This window comes from Dysidea avara, chromosome 9, assembly GCF_963678975.1.
Source record: "Dysidea avara chromosome 9, odDysAvar1.4, whole genome shotgun sequence".
Lineage (NCBI taxonomy): Eukaryota > Metazoa > Porifera > Demospongiae > Dictyoceratida > Dysideidae > Dysidea > Dysidea avara.
In genome coordinates this window covers 12,323,971-12,345,925 of record NC_089280.1, presented here as the reverse complement: position 1 = coordinate 12,345,925, position 21,955 = coordinate 12,323,971, and the positions used below count along the sequence as shown (strand labels likewise).

General features: G+C 39.9%; 1 protein-coding gene across 2 annotated transcripts in view; it reads right to left on the bottom strand.

The window, feature by feature from the left end:
* Positions 1 to 54: 54 nt before the first annotated feature.
* LOC136267102 (autophagy-related protein 16-1-like) overlaps positions 55 to 21,955 on the bottom strand; it is a 27,417-nt gene continuing 5,516 nt past the window's right edge. The window contains exons 3-21 of one of the 2 annotated variants that reach the window (XM_066062167.1): positions 20,585 to 20,610; positions 19,818 to 19,965; positions 17,964 to 18,037; positions 17,712 to 17,802; positions 17,529 to 17,618; positions 16,549 to 16,619; positions 14,996 to 15,058; positions 14,175 to 14,286; positions 13,870 to 13,981; positions 13,226 to 13,296; positions 12,791 to 12,862; positions 11,753 to 11,815; positions 10,993 to 11,047; positions 8,939 to 8,999; positions 8,353 to 8,406; positions 2,597 to 2,658; positions 2,064 to 2,196; positions 1,630 to 1,725; positions 55 to 316 (exon numbers count right to left, since the gene is read on the bottom strand). In XM_066062167.1, coding sequence (XP_065918239.1) covers positions 226 to 316; positions 1,630 to 1,725; positions 2,064 to 2,196; positions 2,597 to 2,658; positions 8,353 to 8,406; positions 8,939 to 8,999; positions 10,993 to 11,047; positions 11,753 to 11,815; positions 12,791 to 12,862; positions 13,226 to 13,296; positions 13,870 to 13,981; positions 14,175 to 14,286; positions 14,996 to 15,058; positions 16,549 to 16,619; positions 17,529 to 17,618; positions 17,712 to 17,802; positions 17,964 to 18,037; positions 19,818 to 19,965; positions 20,585 to 20,610 — 1,545 coding nt within the window. In that variant the 3' untranslated portion in view covers positions 55 to 225. The remainder of the gene's footprint in view (positions 317 to 1,629; positions 1,726 to 2,063; positions 2,197 to 2,596; positions 2,659 to 8,352; positions 8,407 to 8,938; positions 9,000 to 10,992; positions 11,048 to 11,752; positions 11,816 to 12,790; positions 12,863 to 13,225; positions 13,297 to 13,869; positions 13,982 to 14,174; positions 14,287 to 14,995; positions 15,059 to 16,548; positions 16,620 to 17,528; positions 17,619 to 17,711; positions 17,803 to 17,963; positions 18,038 to 19,817; positions 19,966 to 20,584; positions 20,611 to 21,955) is intronic. The other variant, XM_066062168.1, reaches the window with a different exon arrangement.

Genomic DNA, 21,955 nt, shown 5'->3' with positions numbered 1-21,955 from the left:
TACAAAAACACATACTAAATTTCTAAGTACTTCCATGCAGCTATACAAACCACATAAACTGATGTAAGCATATTTTAATCCTGCATAACTGAACAAAACAGTCTGAGAGGAAATCTAGTAACATACAGTTATACATATTCCAACATGTTCTATATAAGTATAATAATTACCAAATTGCATTAGTAAAATGCACAAAAGTAAAATATCAATAATAACGGTGACAATTTATCTCTTCCAGATGATCATCTTCTTGTGACGCTCAACACTGGCAACCACTTGTCCATTAGGATGCCAAGCACATGCTACAACTGGATGACTGCAATGATAGAAAATACTTCCATAAAGTGTGCAAAAAACAATAAATATCACAAAAAATGAGGGTAAGAATATTAGGCTTGCATTGCAAAAAAGCCTCAGAGCTTAAAAACTTGAAAATTTCTGCTGACCAGGAATTGAGTAGTAATGTGTAACCTGTGTATAACGGTCACCTCTGGACCAGAAAGTTTTGGCCTTTGTATACAGGTGGTTGTTATAGAGGAGAAGCGGTCAGCAGCATTTTAGTGGCTATGACTAAGTAATCACTATTACGCACCAACCATAATATTATACTGTTTATTAGTACAAAAACGGCAAGCTGAGTTTGATGAGAATGTTGCTTTGAAATCAGACAGATAGTGTTCATTGAAAGGTAGGAAGTGTGACAATTATAATACTGGTGCTAATCGTGGTGCCACGTTATTGAAGTCATTACTTGGGACCTTGTGACAGTGGCAGTTACATAAAGGTGACCGCTTAATTCAGGTGACTAACACAGGTTCCACTGTATAACAACTTTGTTCAACAACTACCACCATCTTGAAAAGCAATGTCACTATCAGTCGACATCACTACCAGAAACCATTTGTTACTATATACCGTATTTCTATAATTATAAACCGTTAAAAATATTTCGTCGAAGGTAGCATCCGACGAAAATTAATTACACGAAAATTTTTTACCAACGTAATATTCGAGAAGTTGAACGAATTCGGTAAACTACTTTTTGGCCACCTGGATCGAGGCTTGGCCATTGGCGTGTCAAGCATATGCCTGCTGCAGTCTTTTAAAAACATTTCTCCCTGAGAGGGGTTCGTCTCGCTTCGTCTATTTCGCTGCACGTTGGTAATGATGCCATTCTGTGATAGACAGCTACTACAGGACACATTAAATAAAGTATATATGTACAAATATGCAAGTTGCATGGAATGAGCTTCTACCACTCCAGTCCATTGCTTGATTTGTGATGGACAACTTCTAAATCTGAGGCACAGCCTCCATGGAACGGAGATGCCACACTTCAGTTTCGCTGCTTGTCGTTCTGCTTCTCAAAAAATGGCCGTATAGAATTAGTAAAGTTATGTAATTCATTGTTAAAAAATTTTCGTCACTTGAGGACACAGGTGAAAATTTTTTAACACGAAAATTTGTCTCGTGAAAATTTCTCGCAGCTTATATTTGTAGAAATACGGTACTTTATCAAAGAAAATATACTACCCAGATTCTACGTCAAATAAATGGTAATGCTTGTGGAATGAGTAATCCTCAAACATGCACCAAATTAAAAATTTACATATATGGCATACACATTACCTGTGTTGTTTAGGATTCTTGTGACTTCCAGTGATAGTCTCCCACACAAACAACGTTCCATCAGACGAACCAGCAGCAACATACTGACCATCAGGACTACATGTGTAGATAAAGGTAACATGGTGCGAACATATCAGGAACATGCATACACTGCTAAGGGTACACTGTACTGGAAGCATAAATGGCTCCATCTTCCACTCATGGAGTTGCAAATGTAGTTGAGCTAGTACCCGTAATTTTTGAATGTAAATTGCACCCAATACTAGTGGTCAATAGATCACTTACATAAACTAGATCATGCATATAAACAAGGATGCATAATTCTTTAAACTACATATGTGTAACAATGCCATTATTATATGGCAGATAGTTCTAATATCACTAAGATTAGTTATGTACAAAAACACAGTACAACATATACAGTACACTGTTACCTGAAGCAGGCTCTAGACCAGTCCACATTGACCTTAAACCCATCAGCAGTAAATGTGGCACTGATGGAGTTTTGTCTCAAGTCAATTAGCCTTAGGGTATCATCTCGTGAGCAGCACAACAACAATCTTTCATCTGTAACAATAATGAAATGTAAATTAAGACAGTCTTTTTATGTAAATTCCATGAAGTCTTCAGTTAGATAACGGCACAAACGTAAAAATATTACCTCAATTGCATACATGTAAGATCACAATAGTCATAGTACAAAATTAGCAAATTGTGAATATTTAAATTTTACTTTGTGTATTAAAGCAAATTAACCAATACTTTCTTTTGTATAAGCACTAATTGCAGTTTACTACAAATCCTACAGTATTTCACATGTAACCCCATACTACAAACCCCATACTACATATCCCATCCTATGTCCCTGATACAGGCAAATCACTACAAGCTAGGAGGAGCCCATAAATGCTACTACAAGATGTAGTGCTTATGAGCTCTGTTACTACATGCATTAAAAGTTACATACCTGGTGACAGGTCCAGTGATGTTATCCTTCCAGCAAGAGTGATCTCATTGGCTGAACCAGACCTAGTAACCATAGAAACATTGTAGTAACTATTTACTATTTGCACAATACCAGTGACTGCTCAATTAGAGTAGTTTGAGAGCAATGTATTTTCTGTCGGTTGAATGCAATGAATTAGACAGAAAATAAGCTCCCGTATGAATACTATTGGTGGTCACGTGAGCCTCTCTCACGTGACTGTAGGTGTTAAAAGGGTTGTTACAGGTGTTAAAGTTCACTCTACGCCACATGTTCATACACAAGTGGGTTACTGTATTGAGCGTCTAAGAAAGAAGATTAGCTTAAGTTATATTTTACATTCGGAGATGGCATTGGAAGAAGACCAGGTCCAGCAGATGACAGCCGCCCTCTCCACGACGATCGAGCGATAGTTCACAGCCAAGCTAGACGAGCAGCTCTCCCAGTTCCAGCTGGAGATGACGTCAACCCAAGCGACGTGTTCCCAGCAAGTCTTAGACAAGCCGAACAAGAAAGTGTACAGTTTTAAGAAAAAAGGCTGCGAGGAGCAGTTCAGCTTTAATGACAAGGTGGACGACCAAGTGCAGGCAGCCAAGAAGCAGTTAGATAAGATTACCGCCGGCGACGACTCTTCCAGGCGAACTCTGGAGCAAGCTAAAAAGGAGCTTGAAAAAGGTGAAGAGGAGATTCGCTTTCGCCAGAAGCTCATCAGGATAGCAGACCACTCCGACTGGGGAGTAGTCGCTGAGTGTATAGCCGATGAGTTAGCTGACGACTCAGATGACGAGAAGCGGCTTTTCCGAGCTAGAAAAGAAAGAGATGCTAAGCGTAGATGCACAGCGTCTGCGGGATCAGCTAGGAAAAAGCCAAAGTTGGAAGGAACAGCCAGGTCTGACGATGGAGGCGCAAGGAGGCGGCCAGCAGGACCACCAAAACCAAGACAAATTGGGCGGTGTAACGTGTGTTCTCAGTGGGGTCATCTGGCAAGAGCATGCCCCAGGAACCAGCAACCATATCCTTTTTGCCAGCTGGCCAGTGGCACAATGTGTGTGTCTGATAGTAAGCCCAAGAAAAGTGTTGCCCTGAATGCTGTTGATGCCATACACCAAGGTCAAGGCAATGTTGCAAAGGTAGATGACAAAGGACAAGGGTTGGCTCCTAGTAATGTGAAAGGGCAAGTAGAAGGTGTTGATGGCACAGTTCAGTAACTCCACGAAGAAGGTGTTGATAACCATGGGTGTGATACAGTTTTACCTGCTACAACCACTACACAGTTTTGGGTTAGGGAGCCACTAAACAGTTTTGGGTTAGGGTTTTCAAGCCTGGAAAATGATTGGGAGTTGACTAGGTCATGGGAATGTGAGGAACTGGGGACCACAACCCAACAGATAGTTGATGTTCAGGGTAGGCTTAGGCAATTCCTCCCCTTCTGGTCTGAAGTCCTTAAGGCTCCACCCCCACTATTGGATTGGATTCAAAATGGTTGTAGATTGCCGCTACATTACATGCCAACCCCATTTGAGCAGGGTAACCATAAGTCCACCTTGATTTTGTTTCAGAGAGTGTACAGGAGCTGCTAAATAATAGGTGTGTATGGGAGGTCCAATAAAACCAGTGGTGTGTAGTCCCCTATCAGTGGTATCAAACCATGAGGGTAAGCGGAGATTGGTGTTAAACCTTAGGCACCTAAACCAGTTCTTACGTAAGAATCATTTTAAATATGAGGACGTAAGGATTGCCATGCTAATGTTTGAAAAAAAGGACCTCTTGATGAAATTTGATTTGAAATCTGGTTACCACCATTTGGATATATTTGAAGCACACCAAACATATCTGGGTTTCACATGGGAGTTGCAGGGTAAGACCTGATATTATGTTTTTACAGTGTTGCCTTTTGGTCTGTCCTCAGCATGCTATGCCTTCACTAAACTGTTGAGACCCCTTATTGGATACTGGAGAGGCCAAGGCTTAAGGGTTGTCCTGTATTTAGATGATGGCATTGTGGCAGTTAAAGACACAGAATTGGCAGGAAGGGTGGTTAGACAGATACAGGATGACCTGAGCAAGGCTGGCCTGGTAGTCAATGAGGCTAAATCTCAGTGGACACCGGTGAAAAAAACTAGTTTGGTTGGGCTTTGAAATTGACCTGGAATTGGGTAAGCTGGTAGTACCAGATTCAAAGTTAGAGAGTACATGTGAGCTGCTACAATCATTGGTGGAGAAGCCTGTTGTCCCGGCCAGGAAGTTGGCTAGTGCAATTGGTAAATTAATTGCCATGTCAATGGCCATAGGGCCAGTTGCGCGTCTAATGACACGTAGTCTATATACAGTTCTGAATGCTAGAAGATCATGGTGTGCACAATTGCCGCTCTCCATGGAAGCTAAGAGTGAATTAAAGTTTTGGTTGGCAAAAATAAGGGAGTTTAATGGGCAGAACTAATGGCCCAAACCATCAGCGGTCAGGGTAGTGTTCTTTGATGCAAGTGATACTGGATTTGGTGGGTACACGGTGGAGCATGGGGGCCTCATTGCCAATGGCCAATGGTCCAGGGAAGAGGCCCAGTAAAGCTCTATATGGCGAGAACTTAGAGCAGTCAGACTAGTCCTGGAGTCCTTTGGTCCAAAGCTACAAAATGAAAGAGTTAGGTGGTTTACTGATAATCAAAATGTGGTGAGGATAGTATTAGGAGGCAACAAGAAACCTATTCTACAGCAGGAAGCACTGGCAATTTTTGAGACCTCAGTGGGAGCCAGAATCCGGCTGGAACCAGAGTGGATACCTAGGGCAGATAATGAGATAGCGGACTACATTAGTAGAATCACTGACTATGACCGACTGGTCATTGAACCCTATAGTATTCAAAGAACTAGACAGACTGTGGGGCCCACAGACTATTGATAGGTTTGCGGATTGGTGTAATAACCAAGTCCCAAGATTTAACTCTCGTTATTACTGTCCGGGTGCTGAAGCCATTGATGCATTCACATGTGACTGGGGCCATGATACCAACTGGTGGTACCCCCCGCTGTTCCTGGTTCCCAGACTATTGAAGCATGCCAGAGTAACAAGGGCCAAGGGGACACTAGATATTCCTCGATGGATCTCAGCACCCTTTTGGCTTTTGATTTTCCCTGATGGGGTCCATCCAGCAGAGTTTGTGAAAGAGGTTAGAGAGCTTCCCAGAATTGAGGGCCTGTTTATAGAAGGTTGCTCAGGAAGTTGTCCAAATACTCCAGTTATGGCCTTACGGCTTAGTTGGTAGTCTATTTTTATATGCAATTGGGTCTTCATTTCAGGTTGTAACTACCAGGTACATTCAACTTGACTATGGGGGGAGGGTCTAGTTCCGGACCTAAGCAAGATCACAGCTGAGTGTGTGTGTGTGTGTGTGTGTGTGTGTGTGTGTGTGTGTGTGTGTGTGTGTGTGTGTGTGTGTGTGTGTGTGTGTGTGTGTGTGTGTGTGTGTGTGTGTGTGTGTGTTTTCTTTGTGAGCCAACCTGGAGTGCTGATGTTTTGACCTGAGGACGGTCACAGCCTGGAGTGCTGATGTTTTGACCTAAGGATGGTCACAGCCTGGAGTGCTGGTGTTTTGACCTAGACGGTCACAGCCTGGGGTGTTGGTGTTCATCTTAAAAGCAGTCACTGGGTTTAGGCATAAGGCATTATAAAAGTTACTCAGGAGTCATTTTAAGGGGTTGATCAAGGAAAATACTCATTTAGGTTGACCTATGAAAGGCTTTGATCTTGGATAGTAATTTTGAGATCATATATGGAAATTAATGGAGAAATATGTGGGGGTGGTATGCTGGAATTCACTGATGTCTGTTAGTGTATTGCAGAAGTGTTCTCACAAGCACCTTGGCTAGAATTGAGGGAGCTACAGGACCCTACACTGCAAGAGCTGCTGGAAAGCTTCCTAACACGGTGCTCCATAGCCGAGCAGACTCTACTACTAAGAAATACTTGGGAGCCTTCAGGAGGTGGAAATCCTGGACAGTTCAGCACCAGTTACCAGTGCTGCCAGCTAAAGAAGCCCATGTTGCATTGTATCTCCAACATATAGGTGAGACAGTGCAGTCTAAGTCAGCAGCAGAGGAGGCTTGTAATGCTCTGGCATGGATACACTCCACTGCAGGGTTGATGTCCCCCGTAGGCTCTCCACTGGTAAAAGCTACCTTGCAAGGGTTACAGAGAATGCTGGCTAGGCCAGTCCAAAAGAAAACTCCTGCTACTGTTAGGATGCTGGAGCAAATGGTAGATGATACAAGACAGAGTGGCACTCTGGCCAATATGCGGTTAACCACTGCATGTCTTGTTGTCTTTGCAGGGTTCCTCAGATTCAGCGAGTTAATTCAACTCAAAACCAGTGATATTTCTATCAGAGAAGATGCCATGGTGATCAAGATTCCCCATAGTAAAACAGACCAGCTGAGGAAGGGGAACGAGGTGATTATTGCAAGGAGTGGCAAGGCAACCTGTCCAGTTACTTATTTGGAGAACTATTTGAGAAGGTCTGGTACATCACTGCAGGAGCAGAGATTTGTGTTCCGTCCTATATGCAAGTCTAAAATGGGTGAGCGTCTTGGATTTCATAAAAGCAGGCTCTATTGAACAGAGTTCACTTGCACATATATGAACCTATACATGCAGTGGACTCCAGCCTCAATTATCCGAACACACCTTGATTATCTGAAAGCCAAAATTGAGTATTCACTTACAGTATTTTGCCAATAGTGTGCTTCTATTAGAGTAAGTGGATGGAGTTCTGGACATTAGTTATCCAAACAGTGGTGTAGCCAAGGGTGGGCTTGGGTAGGTATGTGCCCACCCAAATTTTCCTAGGACAGCGGCACCCGTTCACTAATTACAAACAAGAAACAAGTAGTACATACCCAAATTTTCATTGTAAATCAACAGCTCATATTGAGACAAGTTCAATGATTACATCACATGATCTAAGTATTTGATGCTTTCTATTTAATGCACAGCACCATGTGATCCAAGTTTTAGGCGGACACGAGGAAAAAGGAATCCAGTTTTCTACATCCGCAGAATACTGATTTGTGAGGAGCAACATGGATTCTGCTGTTGGTGAGGTGATAAGTGGCCAAAGTGATTAACAAATTCTAAATTCTCTGATGTTACTACATTAGACTAGTTGGTTGGAAATGCCGGAAAACGGATTCAGTGGTGACTGAATTAAGCCCATATAACTATCTTAAGAGTCAGGCTGGAGTAGAATGGGTTGCGTACAAGTGCAGATGAGCTAAAAGAGAACAAGACAAAGAGGTGTAATAATTCAGTTTTCATTTCTAGCTTCTATATCATTCATGCAGTAACATTAGACTAGTGAAATAAGCTACAGGAACAGTAGTGTGGCATGTTATTAGCTAGCTAGATACATTTATGCACTTTTGAAACAGTTTTAAACAAGTGTACAGTATGTAGAGTCCACTAAGGATGGACTTGCAGTTTGTGCTAGATAGTTGCATGAGGAGAAATGTGTGGGTGAGTGTACCCATCCATCCCTGAAGGGCTGGCTACACCATTGTATCCAAAAAATCACCTTTCTAGGAATACAGATATTTGGATGACTTGAGGATCTACTATTGTTACATATGTGTTTACATAATATAGTAGATAATCGTATGAAGGTTCCACCACAAATTCCGCAATATATTTGAAATAACAGTAAGATGTAAGGCATGTAGTGATTTAACAACACAGCAAGACTCACTGTATATCCCAAAATCTGATCTTCTTGTCAAAATGTCCGCTGATGATCATACGCCTACAGAAATTAAACCTCATCATTAATAAAGTATATGGATGAAGCATACAATACGATATTTTGGTGTAGGGTACCATGAGACTACTCTTAAGAAACAAATGCCTGGGCCTGAATGGATACCAGATTTATTTGAATGCCTTGTCCAAAATCAGTTATAAGAAATAAAACCCAGGCTTTTAAACACATACGTAACTATGGTTTAAAATCTATAAAAGTACAGAAGAGAGTCAATCATTCAAGCATCAATACCCAAACACACAAAGCACACGCATTCTATTAGATTAAGCACAGATTTTAATAGAGTATCACAAACAGAGCGGCTTTTTAATTTACTACCATCACAATAACTTCTCTTGTTCCTGTGCCACATGCTATCCTTTTATTGATCAATTATCAATTACATTTCTCGCATTTCTTTTATGATTGATCTGGCCTACACAGAAACAATGTTTGGCCTTGCACATCTTTTATTTACATGTGCACTCCCTCCATGGCAAAATTGGCTTTCTACTTTACTGAGTTGAGTACTTACCCCATTCCTTTTCCAGCAACCACATCATTGCAACTGGAACCAGCAAACAATGTCTTTGAACCTGAGATTGGCACATATGTACATATAAGGTCAGAAATGATTCAAAAACTAATAAATATTCCTTACTTGTCGGTTAGTAAACAATCTGTCAAATTGTAAAGTGTATGCCCACAGGTTTTACCTCCAAGTTGTGTTCAAGATAAGAGTAATTTAAGCCAAAACAGCCAAGTTGTAAAAAAAAGAGCATGGCCCCCAAAAAACCCAGGGTGAAAAAAGTTGTGAAATCAAAAGTGGTAGCCAAAAAATGGCTGTGATACTAGAGCATGTGGGAAACTGTGCTTTATTACCCACAAAGAGTGCTTTATTATGATAAAGCACTCTTTATGGATAATAAAGTACTGTTTGCTCTAAAGTGTGCTTTAGGAAATTTATTTTTGATCTTGCCCACGCAAAGTTCTATAATTGTGTGAATAGCTTTTTGTCTGATTAAATATTTGCATGTTTAATACTGAATCAAATGAATGATTATCATGTAGGTAATAAGGTGACTTCTTACACAACTGAACTGTAACTGAAACTCTCATTGTTTGTATTGGATTCTTTACAGGGTGACTTGTTCCTAGCTGAACGCTTTACAGGATGACTTGACAGGTAGATGAACTCTCTACAGGGTGACTTCATCAAGCTGATCTCTCTACAGGGTGACTTGTTTCTAGCTGAAATCTTTACAGGGTGACTTGAAAGGTAGATGAACTCTCTACAGGGTGACTTCGTCAAGCTGATCTCTTTACAGGGTGACTTGTGACTAGCTAAACTCTACAATTTCTAGCTAATCTCTTTCCAGGGTGATTTGTTTGTGGCTGATCTCTCTACAGTTTCTAGCTGATATATCTACAGGGTGATTCGTTTCTAGCTAAGAGGTGACTGCTTTATTAGGATGACTGCTGTATTAGAGTACCTCGATCTCTCACTTGTTACAATGACTTGGTTTTCGTGTTAAAACTCTGCTGCTTTACCTCTGATTCTTCTAAACTATTGAAGAGTCTTTCTAAGGTGATTAATCCACCTGTACACCAATTTTAAAATCATTCCACCGAGCCGTTTGTCTGGTATGTGTATAGCAAGTATTTTATTTGCCTTTTATTGGCTAATCTGGATCTTGTAATTGTTACACATTGTTGGTAGTTTTGCTGTATCTTCGTGGTCTGTAGCTTGATTTCTTTCAAACCACAAAAAGTTTGAGGTTTAATAGTTAACCTATCCACGTACCTATTTTCAGCTTCTTCCTATAAGCGGTTTACCCTGTAGGCATGACAACATATTGGTCTTATTTTTCATAAAAAATTGCTAATAACTCTTTGATTGGTATCGTATTCCAGCCAAACTTAGTAGCAAGATGCACCTTTATATCCTCCTTCTGCCTGCCAAATTTCAAGGCAATCAGATATTGTATTCGTGTTTTATGGAAATTTTTGTAAGTGTGCAAAACAACAAAGAAAAAGGAGACAGCTCTAGAGAAAAAAATCAAGAAACTAAACCAATTTTCTCATATCACAGGAATGCTTGACACGATTCTGTTGAAATTTGGAATGTGGAGTACTGATGTTGGCAGGTGTGTCCACAGCAAAAATCATCTTGTTACGTAAAGGCAGCACAGAGCTATGAATATGTGAAAATCGCGTTTTCTTTCTTCCTGTCAATATACTCACGGTATTACATGCCAGCTTCTTGGGCCATACGACACACTATCGTGTGTCTTGATGAACCACTATAGTTTGCTATTACTGTATAGAAATGCACCAATGTCACCTTTTCATTACCAATCCCATACCGATACATGTTCGGGGGGGAAATGGCTGATACTGATCTAATAATGACACTTTGGTATTCATAAGAAAGAGACATCCATTCCAACAACAGCCTACAAAACACATCTGCTAATCTCACAATATGTTATTCATTAGCTTTTGTCACTACATACTGTATATACAAGGATTTTATACCTAAAGGTATACTCCCTCAAAGCACGATACAAACACAACTACAGTACTTACATGTTTTATATCTCAGATCCCACAATTTCAATGTTCTATCATGACTGCCAGTCACCTGTAACATGAGGTCACTACTGCAGTGTAGAGGTGTACCGATATGAGTTTTTGGCATGTACCGATATCCGATATTGATGCCACCAGAAGAAGCCGATAACCGATAGCAGATCCGATATTTGCATTATAGTTAAAAGTGTACATTTACCTACTATACAACATGTGCATGCCATACTCTGCCTGTGGTGGTATACAGCTTGGGTTTCTATTGTGCAATCCAGACAATTAGGCACCCACAAACATTTTTATGTATACTCCCATGAAGCCTTAAACGGATATTTCTGCATTACTCTGCATTCTAATGGCTTGTGAGAAAGCTGGTACAGCAAGTTTCCTTGGTTATCCTGTGACCCTTCTTTTATTGCAAGGTACTCTATAGCTGCTTCATTTGTAAAGACCATGATAAGCTTTTCAGCAACAAACACTACAATCGCGTGTATTTATATGGCTTCTCGTAGCGTAGCGTTTGTTTCAGAGAGAGCAATAAGCCACTGGCACTAAACAGCCACATGGAAAACCAATGCATAATCCGCTTATATACAAACTATTGCTACTGTCTAAATATCGGTAGCGATATCGGTCCTCCTACTGTTCTGTACCGATACTGATATTGGTAAAAAATGCCATATCAATGGCCGATATTTTAGCCGATCCGATTATCGGTACACCTCTACTGCAGTGTCATCATCTACTGCTGATAACTGACCACTTTAGTGTCATCCAGAAACTTTGCACACAATACTTTATTGCCGTGACCAGTCAGTGTTTGCTGTAGACAAATAAAATAATATTTTTGTATATATACATGCACTTTGAGTGTGTGTGTGTGTGTGTGTGTGTGTGTGTGTGTGTGTGTGTGTGTGTGTGTGTGTGTGTGTGTGTGCGTGTGTGTGCGTGCATGCATACGTATGTGTGTGTGTGTGTGTGTGTGTGTGTGTGTGTGTGTGTGTGTGTGTGTGTGTGTGTGTGTGTGTGTGTGTGTGTGTGTGTGTGTGTGTGTGTCAGTGTGTGTGCTGTGCATGCGCATTTATGTTGTGTGTATGTATGTACATATATGTATTGTACAGTGCTCCCTCGATTATCTGATCTCAGATGTGTTCAGGTAATCAAAAAGTTTGGATAATCAAAGCTTATTCATTTCACTAATTATAAGCATTACCAAATGAAAAACAGTAGGAAAAGCTCCTCTGCAATCAATCCACAGAAATTAAAGCACTAAAGCCATGACACGTTACTGCAAATCAACACTTAGTGGAGAAATAAACGGGACACAAAGGAGGACAAAGGTAAGTCCATGATGAATGTATTGTAGCTGCTGTGGTTGGCAAAAAGCACATCTCCGCCGATGTAACATCTAATAAGACAGAAATCAAGCCAGTATCCTTAATCATAGTCGAGTCAAGCTAATTAACAGAAAATTCAGTAAATTTTTTTTTCATTGGAAAGGTTTGGAGTCACTCTGAAGACATTTATGGGCTTAATTGGTTATGCCTAAACAATACTGCCACATTGGCTTTAAAGGAAATGAACATTTTTGGGCATCACAGCCAAAACTTTCATCATCCCTACCATACGTACATACATGCCATACTGTATGATGACTCCTACTACATATGTAGCCTAATGTTCTTCAGACTTGTTCATATTATGGGAAAGCTACACAAAAAGGCAACACTGTATTGTTTATACTCACAACAGTTGTGTGAGAGTTCTTAACATACACTGTATAGTACGTAGTACTCACCCTAGCCTTGTACTCTGCAACTGACCACAGTCTAGCTGAATAGTCATTTGATGCTGCTAAAACGTATTTCTCCTATTCATATACATACAAACAAAAGTACAAAATTATAACAAAGATATGGTATTATACATACATGTACGTATGTATGTCATTATACTGCTCTACATTATACACACAGTCTTCCCTCACAAACTGGATGTGGTGGCATGCAACTTCTAAAATGAACACTGGAAACAAATAAGAATTGTAGGACAATTATTGCTGAGGTCTTCTCTCTCAGAAGTCAAGGACCAACCAAAATGTCACATTAATATTAAGAATATGCTGTTGTTTCTACTAAATCTTTAAACATCACTGACAAAATTAATGTACACATTACATACATAGTAGACCCTTACAGGCTGATAGTTCAACATAATATAATCACTAACGTACCAGATCATCAAACACAATAGACATGATGCTTGCATTACTCCCAATTAAAGTGTGTTTTGCTGCACATTTTCCTGTAAAAAAGGAACAGTCAAACGTGCTAAGCCTGAAGCAATGAACTTTTAAAATGTGATTACATCTGTATTCATAGACATTTGTAGGCCCTTAGGTGCAAATCAACTGCCTCATAGCAAAAGCTTGCCGATGTACCTGGAAGATTAAGGTTAATATTGGTGCCATATAGCCTTCATTTCTCACATACAGGCTGCTTGGCATGTCAATTCGCTCATGCGGATGCGTAAAGACAAATAAATATACGTACAAACATATAAACACTTTTAGGGTTTCAGGAAACCAGCCATGCACCTGCAGTCTATTTGCTATGAAGAAGTGTACACATGAAAAATATGGATTGCTCTAAACACACTAAAACAAATTTGATATAACTTTAGTGAAGTGTTTTAAAATTATTTGTATATCTAGAAGTAGACGTTTGAAATAACTAACTAAGCCATATCATCAAGTATAGAATATCATACTGTCTATGAAATATCACAACAGCTCAGTAAGTACTACACACAAACACACACTACCACTACCCCCCCCCCCCCCCCCCCCACACACACACACACACACATACCACACACCTGTGGTTGTATCAACACTCCATAATTTAACAAGTTTGTCTGATCCTCCAGTAGCAAAGTAAGTTCCTCTACTACTGAAATTACAAGCACTGATCTCTCCATCATGAGCATCCTAGCAAACATAGTAGTTAGTTAATAACAACATCTAGTCAAGTGTATCACATGATTTGTATATTGCCTATCACAATTATTAGTACAGTAGTTGTATCATAGCAAGAAAATAATAACAATTTCAATATTGATTGATAATCACAATAACTTTGATCTACAGTACCACACAAACACATATGACACTTCAAACTTACCAGAGAACAAACATTAACTGCAGGACATATTGATGGCAACTTAACATCATTAGCAAAATCAGGAGCATGATCGTCACTAGTACTGGTCCTCTTACCCTTCTGTGACCTACTCCTGTTGTAAGAAAAGAATTGATAAATAGTTTGGAATTTCAAAAATTACTGATTACTACATATGGAAATGAATAGTTCATGAGCAAGCAAGTACTGTACAATGGTGTATACAGTCCCAGCTCGAAATACTGCACATGTACCATGCATGGTACACGCATGTCCCCCTCACTGTAACATACATGTTGCATGATACATGCACCTCACATACATGGAACACTCATGCTACAGTAAACAGGCATCCTAACATGCACAATATTTCGAGCTGGGGTATATACGTATGTGCATGTAGCTTCTTTCAGTTCATACTGAAGAAAATAAAATGTTCATTAAAATAAGCACTGGATTTTTATCAAGTGCTTTTTATTAGCAAAATAGAACACATGCATGTACATGGCGGGTTTTCATTTAGTGAGTAACACATTGTTCTACATACGTATGTGCATATAGGCATACATACATAGCTCTCCAGGTTTGACAGTGAGTACATAATGTAGTTCTTATTATAGTACTCAAATTACCACACACCCATTATAGTCAACTCCACAAAAAACACGATTTAAGCTAGCACACACAGTGTACGTACATACAACTGAGGGAAAACAGTTTGAAAGAAAAGGGACATTTCCTGATTTCTCTTGCAAAGTCTTATGTGTATACATGCAAGTCAGTCATTTTCCCTAACACTGCAACATAAACAGTTTATAACATACACTTGGGTCACTTTGGCTTGAGATGCTTCATGTATCTCTTTCTCCAACTGCTTCTCTCTTGCCCTATAGTGTACGTACATACATACATATTAAGATGCGCAATTCCATGAGATACATACAGATTTGTTAATAGTGATCAAAACACAAATTAGCTACTGACTAAGATATTAAAAATCAACATATCAGCATTGGCTTCATTTTACCAACATGAATGGTTACAGACATCAAGATAACAAGTCTTATTGGGTTAATTGTTAAGTTAATAGTTTTGGTTATAAGCAAAGAACTACACCTTAAATGGCACTAATATTTCCCAAACTACAGTACATTGATTTTACTAGTTTTCTTCTCGCTATAGCAGTACGTATGTATTGGGAGGTGATACCTAACCAGCTTATCTCGAAAGTGTACTGGTAAAATGTACTGTACTGGTACAGTTACCTGGACAACACCATATTTACATGTAGTTTGCAAAACTACTGCTAAGGAGCAATGTATGCCAAGAAAAACCCACACAACGGTTGAAGAAATTAATTAAAAATCTACAAAGTAATTGTAAACAGCAAATACAGTCTGTAAGGTGACAATCCCTCATAGCTACTATCATCTCACATTTTATTACTGAAACCCTAAAACTAAAAATTTTACTGCAAAAGTTTATTAACCTTTGTTAGAACATAGCTATAAAATACACGTGTGGCCGTGACTGCTGTATTAGAGTATCTTGATTTTGCTACTCAGGTACGCATTAGGGGGCGTGGTACAATACCTTGTTATCATTGAGGGACATGGCATCAGCACTGATTATAAGAGATGCATGTGTTTGTGTTGCTTAAAGGGCAATTGTAATTGTTTTATAAGTTCAGCTCAGCTGCTACCCGGGGATACTAAGCATCACGGATAGTTTCATGGCATCTAAATACACTACTTCAAGGAAAGTGTCGATATGAAAAATCAATGCCTTGGTATGCACATGGTTTCCTAACTGGCATGAAGAAGATGACAAACATTTAATGGAAGATAAAAGGAACGGTGAAGCACAGAAGGCAGTCGTTTGCTGGAACTGCAAAGGGCACATCCCACCCATGAATCTGTTGTGGTATACTGTAAAATGGCGGCCTTGTTTGGCCTCTAGCCTTGTAACTGGTCAGACTGGTTGGCAGACCAAAATTCAAGTTTTGGTGGCAATTTTTCTTAAAATCAGTATTCAGCTGCCTGTAAACATTTCTTGTTTTTAACGCCGTATATTTGATGTTGCTATTCCATAAAGGTAATTTTTGTATATATTTCTATTATGGTTTCAGACGAGACATTTTCAATGGTGACCATCACCATAGGGAGCACCTACTAAACAGTACTACTGTACTGTTTGATACACATACATGTATGTAAGTCTCAGATAAATTGTCATGACTTGGCATTGTAGCAATGTGGTAAAATCCCTACTTTGGCATTTCAATGTCAATTTCATTTCAACCCCTACTTCATTTTAAATTAATAATTTTTAACTGTACTAGTACAGTGTACATGTGTTACGTAGCTGGCTAGCTTACTTTCTGACAGCTTCGTTCTTCAGGTTGATTTCATCTGCCTGTTTAGTTTTCATCTCCATAATAATTTTCCTCTGTAATATATTACAAATTATAATTTCTGTACTAAATATTTACACTACATATTAAATTTTTAACCACACTGTTCACATACTCAACAAATTCAGGCAGCTAGGATACCATTACAAACTTTAGAATGTTTAATCAGATTTGCAAAGTACGTCTTACACAAAATTTCAATGATTCATAAACTACAGCTACAGTACTTGTAGCGCCTGAGATTAGCATCTTTATAGCTAAAGACTGAGCTTGAATTCACCAAAAGTTTATTTTGCCAAATGCAATTTAGCTGGCTGTTCACCAAAGCTCATCCCAGCCAAAGTTTCCCTCTATAGTAACACAGATTGGCAGTGTTGGGGGTATAAGTAATGCGTTACATAATAATTATTACTTTTGTAGTAATATAACGAAATATGCTCTAATATAACTCAAGTTACTTTACTCTAAAATGTACCGCATTACCTAAGTAATGAATCATTTACTGCAATATACGTAATGTTATATAAGTAACGAAGTTACTAATCTCGTTAGTAATCCACTAAGTAACGCCTAGCCACAACGAAGTAACGAAGCCTACTGAATGAAGCTTATTCACCAGCTTCTTACTTATAACCAAGATTTGCACATTGTCCAACAATGCAATCATGTCACATGATAAGGTGGTAGTTTCACACGTGACAGCTTAAGGCTGTGGACACAAAGTAATGTATTATGTAATATTCTTACTTTATTACACGGGTAATATGTCTGTAACTAAACAGTTCAGTTGGAAGTAATATGTAACGAGTTACTTTTAAAAAGTAATTGTCCCAACACTGCAGATTGGAAAGAGTTTTTGACTTGAAATTCGGTTGCAGGTGAATTATTTTTATTTAACTCTAGTGCACAAATAATGAGAAAAGAGATTGATATTATATACTGACCATTTGATCTCCCTCCTTTTGACTTTGTCTCAGTTTCAGTTCAATACTATTACAAGTTATCTGAAGTGCAGCATGCTCATCCTTCAGTAACTACAGCAGAGAGTGTCATGTCAAACATGAAGTACAGACGTATCATAGAAAACAACCTCATTCATACATACGTATATATACACACATATTCACCTGGTGCTTCCGTTCAACTTCTTTCACTGAATCCTGTAAAGATCTGTTTTGTGCCTTCAACAGATCCACATTGCCTTGTACTTCAATCACCCTTAAGGAATATCACAATTCAATATCATAGATGCTGTGCTACCACTAAAAACCAGGGGCCCATGCAGTAAATATTATGTGTTGGATTAACCAACTCTTCATGCATGCACGCAAGTTATTATGTAAGTGCATTGCAAGTGTGTATGAATCACAGACACTCACTGTGAGTTAGCTGCTTTGTATTTATCATCTGAAGCATGTGTTTCTTTAGTGAGTTCATTAATCTTTTCCATTGCCTAATAAAAGACACAAAATGTATTATACTATACATGTGTAGTTTGTGTACACAAGTGTACGGTATACCATTAACAAAAACATGAAGTAAAAATTAAACGTTGCACTACAATCACATACTACACACAGCACACAGTGTTACAAATGAAGAACAGTATAAGGAATACCTCTGCAATCAATCCACTCAATATGAGATTATGAATGGTTTCCAATATAAAAACGACAGTCAACAAAAAGAAGCCATTACACGCTACCAGCATACTACCATACTGTATAATAAATATATGTACGCCGCCTGCATGTACGTGAGTATATACACCCATATATGGTGCATACACAAAATAAGTAGTACACACACACACACACACACACACACACACACACACACACACACACACACACACACACACACACACACACACACACACACACACACACACACACACACACACACACACACACACACACACACACACACACACACACACACACACACACACACACACACACACACACACACACACACACACACACACACACACACACACACACACACACACACACACACACACACACACACACACACACACACACACACACACACACACACACACACACACACACACACACACACACACACACACACACACACACACACACACACACACACACACACACACACACACACACACACACACACACACACACACACACACACACACACACACACACACACACACACACACACACACACACACACACACACACACACACACACACACACACACACACACACACACACACACACACACACACACACACACACACACACACACACACACACACACACACACACACACACACACACACACACACACACACACACACACACACACACACACACACACACACACACACACACACACACACACACACACACACACACACACACACACACACACACACACACACACACACACACACACACACACACACACACACACACACACACACACACACACACACACACACACACACACACACACACACACACACACACACACACACACACACACACACACACACACACACACACACACACACACACACACACACACACACACACACACACACACACACACACACACACACACACACACACACACACACACACACACACACACACACACACACACACACACACACACACACACACACACACACACACACACACACACACACACACTGCACTCTCCCACTACTAGAGTCACAGAAGTTACTACTGGGTACCATATTTTCTGGTATAAAAGCCCGGGCTTTTATTTCCTTCCCAGCATTTTTGACCCGGCCTGTAAACAAATAGTATTTTTATTTTGGATTGGTCCGACCGACATCTGGCGTTTAATCGAATTCAGCTGATGGTAGAACGGGATTACTGTAATGGTAAGCATAGAAAACAGTGATACAGTGTGTTAACTATATAAACAAGTGTAGTCAAGGCTTAAAATGATTCGAAAATAGTTGTATCATACTTATCTGCATGCACTCGGACTCGTCCGGACTACTCACGTGATTACTTGTGTTGGACCTTCATCCCTCAGAAGACTCTAAACTCAAGTATGAAGAAGCAGCAGCAACAAGGGAAACAATTAAAGCCATTAACAGTAGATTCAAGTAATAGCCTGGGCCTTTTGATCATTTTGAGACCAGACGTTTATGGTGCTGGAAACCACCAGGGGTTTAATCAAATGCGGCTTTTATACGAGGAAATACAGTACTCACATCTCGGTTCTTCTTCACACTATCCATCAATTCAGTTGTGATCTCCATAACTTTGCTCTCTTTGTCAGCAAGTCTATGCTCCAAATCCTTAATCTTCTTGTTGGCCTTAGCCAGATCTCCACTGGAAGCTGTCACTCCACTTTCAGCACTAAAACAAAAACAGCATAGTAAACAATCGTAAATTGTAAGGTTTAGTATCTAATGTGTTTCAGCTACTCTTCAGCCCTACTGAAACAGATATAATAGCTATAAATAAAAAAAACAAATTGTCAAGCTGTGGATATAAGCTAAAGTGTTCAGTTCAATTAAAGCGGTTCATATGTGACACTACGTAGGCAACTAGAGGCAACTATAGGCAACTATAGGCAACGTAGGCAACTATAGGCAACTATAGGCAACTATAGGCAACTACGTACATATGTGACACTTTAGGCCACTCCAAATATATTCTCTGTTCCCATCCACCAACCGCATCTGTTTACTAGTACTAAAATATTCCAATATTCTGTATTTCTCCATTTTTTAATTCTAGCATGCTGTACAGTCAGTCAAATTGATGTGTCATGAGTGTGCTATCAAGTCAGCAAATTCACCTTTGTATAATTCCCGTACATTAAAAAGAAGACATAAGCATGAGTATGCTTCCATGTACTTTGCTATGGCTGTGACCAGGAAATAATTGTTTAAAAAGCTGCCAATCTAGTGAAAATGGCGGCAGTCCACATGCAAGTAGCACAGGAAACAGAATTTACATGAAGTGGTCTTACCTTTGAGCCCAGGACTGATCAATCTCCTATGTAGAAAAAAAAAAAGAAACTGTGAACTGTTGAGTGCAAAAAGAACACAGTGCAACACATATAAAGATGTGTTATTATTATATTTCAGAAGGCTCAGTCTCACATATCAATGGTGTTTATACACAGCTAGTTAGTCGCTCTAAAGCTTTAGAAGCATGCGTATTACGTGCAGCCATATACATGTACACTAAACCACACTATAAAGAGTGCCATGTGCTTGCCACTTCAGCCTTTTGAATAGCTCATGCTAGTGTTAGTTCCTTTTCATTTGTTATTCATTTCAAGGTGATTTCATCATTGTAATGTCGGAAGCTAAGGTCTACGAAGTGGTTCTACAACTGCAGCAGCAGGTTAACTTGGTACGGGCTGATGTTGATATGCGGAGAATGATAAAACACTCTCAGACCATACCAACGAGTCTCCAAGGCAGTACAGAGAGCCGAGCAAGACAATGGACTAGTGTCATTACAATGGACTAGTGTCACTACAATGGAACACTGGTTGGCAGAACCAACATGACAGTGTGTGAACAGCAGCAGAGCAACCCCAGCAAGACAGAGGATTTCAGCTGGGAGCAGATGATGGAGGACTCAGAAGACCAGCCCACTAACCAAAACCTATCTGCCGCTACTAATGTAACAAGTGATCATGACAGAGTTCGCCTCGTCACTGTGTTGGCCCCAACAGAGGAGTTCTTGAAAGGGGCATTCAAGACATTGACTAATCCAGAGAAGAAGCAGCTAAGAAACCAGTTCACTGTTCCTGATCTTCCCCTCAGCCTGACTCAAAGGCTGGATAAAGTGTGGGAAGCAGAATGTTCCAAGGACGTGAAGTTCTTCGATCAGCAGTTGACACGAGGCCAAGCCTTTTTTCCTGGATCCCTGATGGAAACCATAGACACCATTAACACAGGCCAACAGTTGTCCATCAATGATGTAGAGGAGCATGTTAAAGCAGCCCTTTTTCCATTGGGAAATGTCTCAAGCCAACTATCAACTCTCAGACAGCTGAAAGTGGTGGAAGAGTATGACAAGGATCTCAGTTTCAAAGACTACCAGGCTGAAGCTCCTAACCTGTTTGGAGCAGAATTCCAAGGGAAGGCCCTCCTACACCTCACACAAGTGAGAGAACTCAAAAACGCAAAAACTCTGAAAAGTCAGGGTTATTCCAAAGCCTCTCCTTAAGTGACACAGCACAACTACGCATCACATAAGAGACACTCTCCTTACAATGGCAGAGGGGGGCACGGCTTTTAAGGCTGAAGATGAAGCCAACGAATTGACAATTAATTCCAATAGATACTCCTTGTACAGTGAAACCTCACTTAGTGGCCACCTTAGT